Source organism: Heterodontus francisci, chromosome 2 (genome assembly GCF_036365525.1).
Source record: "Heterodontus francisci isolate sHetFra1 chromosome 2, sHetFra1.hap1, whole genome shotgun sequence".
NCBI lineage: Eukaryota > Metazoa > Chordata > Chondrichthyes > Heterodontiformes > Heterodontidae > Heterodontus > Heterodontus francisci.
Window position 1 is genome coordinate 201,256,977 of NC_090372.1, and position 12,822 is coordinate 201,269,798.

General features: G+C 42.7%; 1 protein-coding gene across 1 annotated transcript in view; it reads right to left on the bottom strand.

The window, feature by feature from the left end:
• The window catches only part of dpp6a (dipeptidyl-peptidase 6a), a 1,544,902-nt gene extending 1,535,004 nt beyond the window's left edge, over window positions 1-9,898 (bottom strand). The window contains exon 1 of the mRNA XM_068015021.1: window positions 9,573-9,898. Coding sequence (XP_067871122.1) covers window positions 9,573-9,632 — 60 coding nt within the window. The 5' untranslated portion in view covers window positions 9,633-9,898. The remainder of the gene's footprint in view (window positions 1-9,572) is intronic.
• Window positions 9,899-12,822: the final 2,924 nt, after the last annotated feature.

Sequence of the window (12,822 nt, forward strand, 5' to 3'; positions counted from 1 at the left end):
GTAATTTTTCTGCAAGCATTATTGAATTGTAGCTAGTTCATTATAAGCACGATGCATTGTTTGAGAGGATGAAAGAGGTTGAATCCATAGGTGATCATTTTAATCCACTGTAAACGCTGTCCATTGCGGTGTTGCTTATTTGTTGGTCCGACAGGAGCTTCAAAACAGAGACTTCAGGGGAAATTTTAACTCTCAGGCTGGGCGAGTGTGTGGCCCACCCAAGAGCAGCAACAAGAGACCCAGCTGATCTTAATGGCCTTATTTGCATCCCAGCAGCCAGGCACCTTCCTACAACATGTGGAAAGAGGCAGCTGTCCAGCTATTGGTGTTTGGAGATCGGAAGTTAAAATGTGGGGCGGCACAGTGGCGCAGTGGTTAGCACCGCAGCCTCACAGCTCCAGCGACCCGGGTTCAATTCTGGGTACTGCCTGTGTGGAGTTTGCAAGTTCTCCCTGTGTCTGCGTGGGTTTCCTCCGGGTGCTCCGGTTTCCTCCCACATGCCAAAGACTTGCTGGTTGATAGGTTAATTGGCCATTATAAATTGCCCCTAGTATAGGTAGGTGGTAGGGAAATATAGAGACAGGTGGGGATCTGGTAGGAATATGGAATTAGTGTAGGATTAGTATAAATGGGTGGTTGATGGTCGGCACAGACTCGGTGGGCCGAAGGGCCTGTTTCAGTGCTGTATCTCTAAACTAAAAAACTAAACTAAACTAAAACTATCGGGGTCCTATATACTTTACAGGACCTCGATTTGCATCAACATAAGAGACTTCTGCATGATGCAGCTCGGCTCCTCTGCCACCCATAGGAACAGTGGCATTTTAATCGCTGCAGGGGAGGAATGGAGCAGGAAATCAATTTGCTCCATTTTATCTCCTGCTCCGCCTAGCAAAGGGAATTAAAACTTCCCTTGTTGTTTATTTAACTGTTACACAAGCCATTTTTTATATGAAAAGGCAATAAAATTACAATGCTTACTTCACTTGTGAAATCACTCCCAGTAGGATATGATCAACAAATGTTTTGATGAATTTTGATGGCTAAAAAAACCCTTTCAATTGTGATGCAGAATAATCACAAAAATGCATTTACAGAAATAATTATATTTGAAGCTAAAACAATATATAACGAGAATCACTGTGAGACTACATGCTGAAGCGTCAACGTAGGGAAAAGAATGTTACTGAGTTGGGGGAGCAGAGTTGAACATACTTTCTTTGATCATCCATTTTGTTGGATTTCAGATACTAAACGTATTGTGCTTGAAGTTGCAGAGTAGAAGTCAGGTATCTCCCCACACGGAAGGGGGAAGACTGGATGAGGAGTTTCCAAGCGACCACATTCAAAAACCATGGTGCCATCCAGAACAAAGCAATCTACTTGACTGGCAACCTATTCACCAGCTTAAATGTTCACTCCCTCCATCATAGTGTGTACTATGTACAGCATGTACTGCAGCAAGTTGCCAAAGTTTCTTTGTTAGTACTCCTCCAACCCGTGACCTTCACCACCTAGAAGAACAGAAAGGTAGCAGGTGCATGAAAATACCTTCACCTTCCAAGTTCCCCTCCAAGTCATATATCATCCCAACTTAGACATAAAACACCATTCCTTTATTGTTTACTTGTACTTCTTTCAATGTAGTATACTGTATTCGCTGCTCACAGTGTGGTCTCCTCTACATTGGGGAGACCAAGCGCAGACTGGGTGACCGCTTTGCGGAACATCTCCGCTCAGTCCGCAAGCAGGACCCTGAGCTTCCGGTTGCTTGCCATTTCAACACTCCCCCCTGCTCACATCTCTGTCCTGGGATTGCTGCAGTGTTCCAGTGAACATCAACGCAAGCTCGAGGAACAGCATCTCATCTACCGATTAGGCACACTACAGCCTGCCGGACTGAACATTGAGTTCAATAATTTCAGAGCATGACAGCCCCCCATTTTACTTTCATTTTTAGTTATTTTTTCTTCCTTTTTTTTAAACATTCTTTTTTACATTTTTTACTATCTTTTTTTGCATTTATTTCATTTCATCTTAGTTTGTTCAGTTTGCTTACCCACTGTTTTTTTCAGGTTTTTTTTCAGGTTTGCACTTGCTGCTGTTCAATATTCAGTGTATTCACACCTAATCTGTACTAATGCTTTGTCTTTCAGCACACCATTAACATATTGTTTGCCTTTGCTCCGTGACCTTTTGGTCAGCTATGTGGCCTGGTCCAATCTGCACCTTCTCCTTTGTTATCTCTTGCCCCACCCCCACCTCACTTGCTTATAATCTGTGACTTTTCTAATATTTGTCAGTTCCGAAGAATGGTCACTGACCCGAAACGTTAACTCTGCTTCTCTTTCCACAGATGCTGCCAGACCTGCTGAGTGATTCCAGCATTTCTTGTTTTTGATTCCTTTATTGTTGCTAGGTTAAAACCCTGCAATTCCCTACCCTATACCATTTCTGGGGTACCTTCACCATACAGACTGCAACAGTTCACAAGGAAGGTCCACCACCAGCTTCTCAAAGACAACTAGGAATCAGCAAGAAATTAATTTCCCAAGAATGAGTTTTCAAAGAAGATCGGACTGAGATGCCTGCTTGTGGTCTGGCAACAACATTGTGGGCAGTAGATGGGGAATGCACTGCTCACTCCACCTTCACGGCTGCAGGAAATCTAAAACTTCCTGGAATCTGTGATGGAAAAAGACAAAGAGGGTGCTTGCCTCGTGAGAGAATAAGGAGCCTCAAAAAAAATCTAACTGCATTAGCCATGGCTCAGTTAGTAGCACTCTCACCACTGAGTCAAAAACTTGTAGGTTCAAGTCCCATTCCAAAGTCGTGAGCACAAAAATCTAGGCTGACACCCCAGTGTAATACTGAAGGAGCACAGCACTGTCAAAGATGCTGTCTTTCATCTGAGATGTGAAACTGAGGACCTGACTGCCCTCTCAGATGGATGTAAGATCTTATGGCACTATTTCAAGGAAGAGCAGTGTCCTGGCCAATATTTATCCCTCAATTAATATCACATAAACAGATGATCTGGTCATCATCTCATTGTTGTTTGTGGGAGTTTGCTATGTGCAAATTGGCTACTGTGCCTTCTACATAATGACAGTAACCACTGGTCCAAAGTACTCCATTGGATGTAAAGTGCTTTGTGATGTCCTATATAAATACAGGTTTTCTTTTAAAATAATAATATACATAATTGTTACTTTAAGCAAAATCATCTCACACCTGTTCTATAATTATACCACACAACCAGGGATTAACTATGTATCCCACTATTGTTTACTGCAGTTCCTCCATATTTAAGCTATCAACTATTTAGTAAAATTTCCCTCAAGATATTGGGCAAATGCAGCTGAAGCCCAACTGATATTTCAGCTTTATAAATGTGAACGATTGGAACTTAAGTCATCAAATGTCCCTAATGCTGTTATTGGACAGACTTTACACGTACCAAAGCTGACATCTATACCAGCCTAAAAAAAAATTAAAGGCTCTGTTTTCTTTTTAACCTGAAGGCCAATTCTTGCTCAGAGTCCACATTTACAAAATGTTATGCTAGAGTAAATTTTCAAAATTGCGGCCTGTGTGATAATGTGGCATTTTGAAATCAATGGAATGAAAACCAGCAAGGTTCTATAACAGGATGGGTGATCCGCGCTGCCGGCTCACTACCCAGGTGGTGAAGACGGAAGTATACTCCACCGTGCAGAATGGAGTAATTGCTTTGGAATTATTGACGGTCATGCACAAATATTATGGTGCTCTGCCCCTTTACAAATACTGGCTCAGATGCTACAACAACAAAAAAGATTAGAAGAATCACATGAAGCTCAACATATATTCCAAATTATTCAGCTCTTTGTTTAGTAGACAAGTACCAGCTATATAAGCTTTTCGCAGCATCGATCCAGACAAGGGCATCTACTGATCCAGCAAGACTGTAACAGAAATCCTCTGATCCACAGAAGCAAGAGGCAGACAGAACCTGCTGATTCAACTGCAAAGTCTGGTGTAGCATTGGCAGATAAGCATCTGGTTTTAAACTAGCAGACTCTTTAGCTGAAAAATTAAATCAGTTAAGATGGGTGGAAAATTCAAGATAAAAGCCATTACAGCATCTGTGTTTGTCTGACAGTCTAATCCGGTCGATTCATATATTCAGATTCAAACAATTCATTAACACCTATGTTCCTGGGTTATTTTTGAAATATAACCACCAGGGACACTGATTACTGCAGTCACATTTTAAAACATTTCTAGGAAATATTATTACAATAAAAAGTGCACAACGTATCTTAAAATACTTATCTTTTAGAAATGTTTCCAATATTTCATTGCAAAAGTCCAGAAATTATATTTTTGATAAAAATGTGGTTTGGAATAAATCTCCATTGTTTTTCAAAACACAAAACTTTCTTTTGCAGGATTTCTTATTGATTTTGTCTGTTGGCCCACTGCACCAAATGGTTCCTTTCCTCCACTTACCCCACAAAACACATAATTGTACAGTGCTGCACACAGAAAGTTACTGTCATCATATTCCTGCCCACTCATATTAACCATTTACATTGCCTACATTGGTTTACAGTCCGGCAATGGTTCAATATTTTCATCCTGTTTTCCAATCCCTCCATGGCTTTGTCCTCCCTATCTCTATAACATCTTCCAGCCCTAAAATCATACCAGATATCTGCGTTCTTCCAATTCTGGCCTCTTAAGCATCCCGTCTTTTCCACTACTGCTGGCTATGCCTTCATCTGCCTCGGCCCTAAGTTCTGGAATTCCCTCTCTCTACTCCTTTGAGACATTCCTTAAAAGCTCTGTTTTTGGCCAAGCTTCTGGTCACTTGTCCTAATATCTCTTACCATGGCTTAGCATCAAATTTTGTTTCTTAATGTATCCAGTGAAGTTGTTGTTGAACGTGAAGTTCCACCATGCTGCTTTTGAAATATATAACTGAAACTGGACGTTTGATGGAGAAAAAGTTCCCCTTGCTATGTGCAGTAAAACTCTGAACATATTCACTATAAACATGGCTATGATTTCACTACAAACAGTATGCAGAAGTATCATTGCCCCCTTGATTGGTTGAATATGCAGATTCTCCTGCATCAATTTGCCATCAATTTACCCAGATGGTTTGAATGCACAATGCTGCTCAAGAGCTAAAGGTGGAAAGTATCAAATAAATGCAATGTTCCAGCTGTGAAGGTTAATACACTCTGCAGCCCCGAATCTTGGGCCTCAGTTAGATTATAAACTGGTACTCCAGCTACTGAGATTGGTCTGCTTCTCAAAAACCCTCTTCCAAGAATACTAGCTCTATGCTTTTGGAGACTGATTATAAAAAAAAAATACGCTGGCCCTGGAATATTTTTTCAGACCATGTAGCACGATAGTACCTTACAGCACAGAAGGAGACCATTCATTCTCACAGATTTTAATCACTGCAGATATTAAGTTGAGATGAAAGGAGATTAGTGATAAACTATCTTGCAACATACCAACATTTCCTGTGGGAACGTTTCATTTTAGCATTGCAAGTGTAAACTAATGTCCTACGATTTTGCACACAATGCAGCATTGATTCATGATACAATTGACTTTTTCCATGAGTATTTACAATGCAGAGGTTACCTGAATATAATAGACAATGACTATTTGTGACACCATCTCTACTTGAAACTTACCATATAGATGTAGTAACTGTATGAACCAGAAGCACTTCTTGATAGAAAGTACATCAGATCTGCTGGCAATAACTCAAAATGGGTGATTTTTGATTATCTTACAATATTGAAAAAGCAATGAATTTCAGAAACCAAATGTGAGTTAGCTTTTGGCTGCAAAAGTTTGGCACTGGGAGTTCAAATAAAAAATTGCAATAGATATGCAACATGGAAACATGTTGTATATAATCACTTGGTTAAATGAACAGTTGACCAAAGCTGCAAAGCACTGCTTAAGGCAATTTACACAATCATTGTGATCACAAAATAACATGATCAATGTACATTATGCCAAACTATTCAAATCAGATTAGTAAGCAAGTCAGTGAAATATAGATTCAAATCATAATTCACTCTTACTGACAACTGACAGTAATGTAAATGTTCCTTGATAATATTGTAACAAATTGCAAACAGTGGTAACCATTAAAAGTCAGTCACAATTGTGTGCAAGAAGTGTAGACAACAAGCTTACAGATATAAATAGGCTGATTAGACCAAAAAGATTATTGTAATGAATCATGTACTGCGATTATCCAATCCTACAATAAGCAATGACACAGGAAGATATGTATTCACATTCGCTTGTGATGAGTTTCAAAGCTATACGTAGCTCCAAATCAAACCAACAAGGCATCACACACAGCTTATCTATTGACTTCAGACAAGTTTTTTAATTTCAGCTTTATAGTATCTGCAGTTTTAAAAAAAACCTGCTTTCCTTTCTTAAAAAGCGACCGAAGAGCATGCAGAGTGAATTGGTTGCACAGATACCGAGAATTAAAATTTCAAATACTGTTAAGGATGGTAGTTAGATCAAATCATCATATACATTTTTAATGACCTATGAACTTGAAGATCTGACTGCAAGAAGACAATTAGGTGTTCTGCAACCATCCCTAAAAGTTATAGGTACAAATTTTATGCTGGCACAATTTATATGAAATCAGCAGTGCAGGAATATTTTCTATATTACAACAAACTATAAGGTTATATTTAAAAATCAAATAATATTTTGTAAGTATTTATGATCTAACAGTAGACCCACCTTTCAATTATAAATTACATACATACTTTTAGAAGCCGCATTACCAAAGTTCTGTTTTAGGCTCTCAAATAACTAACTGTATTGCAGTTGATGATTCATCCTCTGACTTGTTTTTCATTAACTTAGTAGTACCCTCTTGTCTCAATCACTCTGTTCCTTCTTCCTATCAGTGACTTCCTCTACTCATGGTCCAACTCTATTTACTCTTTTGCTGATGATTCCACTCCTCATTCACCAACTTTCAGTTAGCAAACCCTATTCATAGCCCCTAGTCCTTTTGCAATGTTATGGCTGAATTACTACATACAAGTTTAACCAATTGCTACCACGGCTTACCTTTGAAGACCCCACCCTTAGTCTTTCTTCATCAATTGAATTTTTCCTCATCACTACATCTTCTGATCTCACATTGAACTCCATTGCTGATTCCATTGTTAAAGCTGCCTCGAAGGAGCTTGGTTTCCTCTTGTGTGCTGAACACTTCTTTTCCCCTCAACAGTTCTCAACTCTCTGTACAGTTCAAATCGGTCCAGGACTTAAATACAGTTCCAATACCTGGCAAAGCTCCTCTAATATTTCTGCCCAACTGCTGGAAAGGACTCAAAACAAAGTAATTTGAAAAGTGATCCTTTCTCATCTCTGGCCTTCAACATCTCTCTCTCCCTTGTAATACGCCTGCTCTCTCTCCCTAAATGTATCCATGCTACAACGGTGGCCAGTGTTCCTCCCAATTTCCTGCCTTGTTTCTCCTAATTTACAAATGCAAATGTTCTTTGGAACTTAGGAACAGCAGCAGACCATTCAGCCCCTCAAGCCCGTTCTATCATTCAATGAGATTGTGGCTGATCTGCATCGGCTCCCTCTCCCTCAACACCCCTGGCTAGCAAAAATCTATCAATCTCAGATTTAAAATTATTAATTTAGCTAGCGTCTATTGTTTTTTGTGGGAGAGAGTTCCACACTTCTATCACCTTTTGTACATAGAATTGTTTCCTAATTTCTGTCCTGAATGGCCTGGCTCTGATTTTATGGTTATGTCTCCTTGTCCTCGGCTCTTCTTGCTCCCTAGGTGTTGAAATCAGAAGGGTTATAATTTCCTAGATTCACTCAGCAGGTCTGGCAGCATCTGTGGAAAGAGAAGCAGAGTTAACGTTTCGGGTCAGTGACCCTTCTTCGGAACTGGCGAGTTCGGAGTTCCGAAGAAGGGTCACTGACCCGAAACGTTAACTCTGCTTCTCTTTCCACAGATGCTGCCAGACCTGCTGAGTGAATCCAGCATTTCTTGTTTTTGTTTCAGATTTCCAGCATCCGCAGTATTTTGCTTTTATTATAATTTCCTACCCTGGCTATTTCTTCCTGAGCCCTCAAAATGTTGCAACTCCTTACAATCTCTCAGTTCTCACTTCCTCCTACAATCTTCATACTTTTAAAACCCAAGCAAGCTTTGCATTCCTTCACTGCTACCTCCTGATTTACACTTCCCGTCTATTCATTTCAACTCTAGAGATGCCCTTCATTGTGAGCTTTAGCCCTTCCCATTGCTTCCTCTATTAAAAGAATGTTTGCTTCTTCAGCTGTGAATCCAAAACATAATGAAGAGATTTGAAGGTCTTGATATTATCAGGCAAATAATGTTTTCAATGCACTGCTACATCACAATAAACAGCCCTTTTATAGTTTCAGACCCAGAGTCCCGCTTTGTGCACAATCTACCACACTCTGTGTCTTTGCAGTCTTTATCTTGTGCATTCTCGAGACTAACTCTTCCACACATTGGAGTCCAGCGATTAAATTAATGAACTAAAATCCGCTACTTAATATTTCCTTCGCACTCCTCTCTCCGCACCCCACCCCGCGCTGAAACAGCAAGGTAGAAAAAGATCGGTTTGCTCTGAGTTTTGCAGCTTGCCTCATTTGTTAACTCGTTGCTCTTGTTTTAATGTTCAATAGCATCCTGCCGGCTGATGCTGCAAACCATTACGGTAAAAGCACCAACATTTTTGAAATGCACAGTCAGAAATACACTTCTGCTCAGAGATATGTCTTAAATTGAGCGCTAGTTTAACGCTATTCAGATCAGCATAGAAAAAAAACACAAACAAAAGTACTCCATTGATATATATATATATATATATATATTCCACTCGCGTCGCCGCCTGCAATAATTCCCACAGTGCAAAAGTTACTGCGGGCATAGGTGTTGAAGGGGGATGTTTCAAACTGATCAATTGCATCAGGTGCAACTTTTTGGATTGCCCCCCTTTCCTCTCACACACACAATACAAAGACTAATTTACAAACGATCAAACTGAAAAAGAAGCTGAAAGTTATTTCCACTGCTACAATTCATGTGGTGTTTTCAGAAGGAGCGGGGTTGGGTTGGGTTGGGGGAAGAAGCAAATTTTTGGATAGTGTTTCTGGAAAGCTGTAACCAGAACGCTTTAACGTCCTTTGCTTAAAGCACCTCGGGTATATTATGGGTGAGAGGCAAGGACGTGCAAACAGATAGTTTGTTTTTTGCTGAAGAGACCCATTAATCGTGGAACAACATGGTAAAAAGCAAGCACTGCAGAAAGCCAAAAAAGCACTTAAGCAAGATAATGCCATAACTAAAACAAAACCACACACCAACAATAAACATTTCCCAGAATCTCCCGATGCATGCGTGTTTTTTTGTACTCATTTCACACATCATTAGTCGTTATTTATAATATGACGCCAGCAAACGTTTTAAGACTTTTTGTTAAAATCCCCACCCCAATTTAAAAACAAAACTCGTGTCTTACCTTCACGCCTTTGCTGGAGGAACATTTGACGTTATTGGAAACGCCCGCGGTTTGGTTCATCTTCCCAACTGCTTGAAAACGCCACAAAACTACAGGAGAGAGGATCCGGGGAGGTTGCGGTGACTCCACTCAGTCAGTGTTCTGTTTTCTCTCAGTATGTGTTCACAATGGGTTTAATATCCGAGCAAGAGGATTGGAAAAGGTGATCTGAAAGTAAGAATGATTGATTGATTTGGTTGAGGCAGGCGCCCCGGGGAGGAGTGTGGGACTCCCTCTCTCCCGCTCTCCAGGTGTTTGCTGCACCAAGACCCCGTGCCCGGGATCTCCGCCCGCGCGCGCGTTGCTGCTACCCCGGCTCGCGAGCGGGAACACGCCAGGCTCCGGGGCACGCGCGCACCCGCTCGCGCTCGCTGCCGGCAGCCAATCAGCTGGGGTGCTGAGGGGTTTGGGGAGAGGGGTTGGGGGTTGACCAGCAGCAAGTCATGGACAGCAACTTCACCCTGCGACGTGGTCCTGAGGCCAACTTTGGAGGGAGGATGATGGCAGGAAGAGGGGAGTGGAGGGTAAGCGGCAGTTCCTGAGGAGGGTGGGGTGGGGTGGGGCAGAAGGTGAAAAAAAAAAGTTGCTGGCAGCAATTTTGCTCCGCTAGCTGGTCCGGAGGCCAACTTTGGAAGGATCTGGGGAGAGGGAGGGGGAAGGTTGATTGGATGGGGCATGAGGGCAACCGGTGAAACTGGTCAACAGCAGCAACTTCACCTGCAACCCTGCCCTGGGACCAACTGCAAAGAGAGGTGGGACTGAGGAGAGGGGATGTCAATGTGTACCACACTCCCCACCTGCAACCCCAGGTTAAGGCAGGTGTGTGCCTTTGTACGCAGTGCCCAGGTGCGGTCATACAGGTGGTGCCCTGGGGTGTGTCAGTGCACGCAGTGCAGGTGGTGCCCAGATGTGACTGAGCACAAAGTGCAGGTGGTGCCCAGATGTGACTCAGTACACAGTGCAGGTGGTGCCCAGGTGTGTCTGAGCACACAGTGCAGGTGGTGCCCAGGTGTGTCAGTGCACACGTTGCCCAGGTAGGTTCTGCCAGTGGTGCCTAGGAGCGTCTGTGCCTGTAATGCCCAGGTAAGTTCATTCAGCGGTGCCCAACGCCCGTGCACCCCGTACCTACACGATGCGGCACTGAACAGGTGGCGGGTTTGGAAGTTTTGCTCGAGAACATCGAGACGAAAAAAAAAATCAAAGATTTGAAAAGTCACCCAAAGTTTCAAGAATGCTGTCCAGACGGGTGATACAATAAAATGAACCGAGCCCAAACACTCTCACCCACCGAACAGGGCAATGATGGGAATAATGGTGCTAAAACCCGATTCTTTTCGCATGTTTTACTTGCTGTTTTCTGCCATTTAATTGTTGAATTTATCAAACGCAACTGTGCAGCAAAAGCAAAATGGTAACACACAAGGAATTCAAATCAGAGGCGATAGTAGCGTATAACCGAATGAATTAATTAAGTAAAATCGGGGAGCGAAATCACAAAACCGGCGGCACTTGGCACATAGGAAAAAAATTGGAGCAGGTCAGTCAGTATAACTAATTTAACTCCTCAATGCAGAAGGCAGTTGATATGGTTCCAATTTTTTTGTTAAGTGACTGAACATTATTCATGGGAGAGTTATTCTCGCATTGTACAAGATAGCAATGTACACGGCTTGAATCAAATGGAAAGGTTGGAAGGAGTAACTTGGCAGCTGTGCGGATGGAGCGTATCTGGCTTCGGAAGCCTGAAAATCGTATTTCAAGAAGCAAAAAAAAAAACGGAAAAAGGGGGGCTAAATTGAATAGCCCCCGAAAAAGGGCGCATCAATTATGATGCAGGATTAACCCACACCCGTTCAATGCAGCATTCCAACTTGTCACCACCTACTAATTTGACTGATTGTTGCATGCAGCCAGTGTTAACTGTGCTGTTCATGGGCTCCACGCATCAGCCTAAAATCCGAACTTGCGACCACCAGATAAAGCTTACCTGCTTTAAGAGCATTGTGACTGCAGCAGGTGCTGGCAGTCGTGCAGGAAGTGAATCTGACTTGGGAAACAGTGAAGAATGGCACAAAATGGTAGACAGCACGCTCCAGGGTTCTCCGACGCCCCACTGGAGGAGTTGGTGGAGGAACTGGAAAGTAGGAGAAATGTCCTGCATCTTCAGGGGCCAGCAGGCCCTCCAGTCACACACTCAAAAGGCAGTGGGAGCAGATCATCATAGAAGTCAATTCCAGGAGCCAAATCCTGAGGACCTGGCTACAATGCCACAAGAACAATGGCCTCAAAGGAGCGATCAAGGTCTGTGAATGTATTTCAAATGCCATATCCTAGCAACTGCATGACTAGCCTCAGACACTGCTCAACCACCCCCCATAATCACTCAACAATCTCTATTAATCAAGACTCATGCCTAACAAATGCTTCAACTGATCAGCACATAATAACCACTGCTGTAGGCCTCTCACACCTACATCTCACAGCTTGTGCACTCTGCCAGCGATTCAATCATGACAGCTGCTTCAACCAAATAGATTAAATGACACTCACGGACACACTTCCTTCTCTCTTGCAGAACAAGGTAGCGCACAACCGGAGGGAGCAGGAGCTAACCGGAAGGAGCAGGCATGCCTACATGTGTTGACCACATGGAGGAGACAGTGTTGGCCATTACTGGGACAGCCATTGCAGAGGCTGTACCAATGGCAGGGCTGAAACTATTGAAGCTGACGTTATCGTCATACCTAATCCTCTTTGTCACCTCCCACCTCTTCCCTCATCCCATGCTCTCTTCTGATTTACAAGCAGCAGATGGTATAAGCATGCACCTCTTATTTCCCTCGCCTGATGATGAAATATCATCAATTGATTTCACACTCTGAGCCACTGGGCTCAGATACTAACACTGCGCGTATTTTAGAGGATAAATTAGAGGTGGGATCTTCATGCTGTGAGACATCAGGCACGAGTGGGCTGAAGCCGAGGAAGGGGCTGAGGATAAGGCAGGTGCCAGCTCGTTGGGATGTGAGGTCACACACGGGTTCCACTGCAGAGGACTCAGATAAGGGCTTTGATAGGGCGGCCTATAAAAGAATGCTGATGGGTATGCACAACGAAATTCTTGGTGCATTGCGAAGCCTGTCAGAAAATGTGCAGTCACTGTCAAGGAGCATGAAGGTGTCCAACACCAACTTGGCACAGGGCTTTGCGC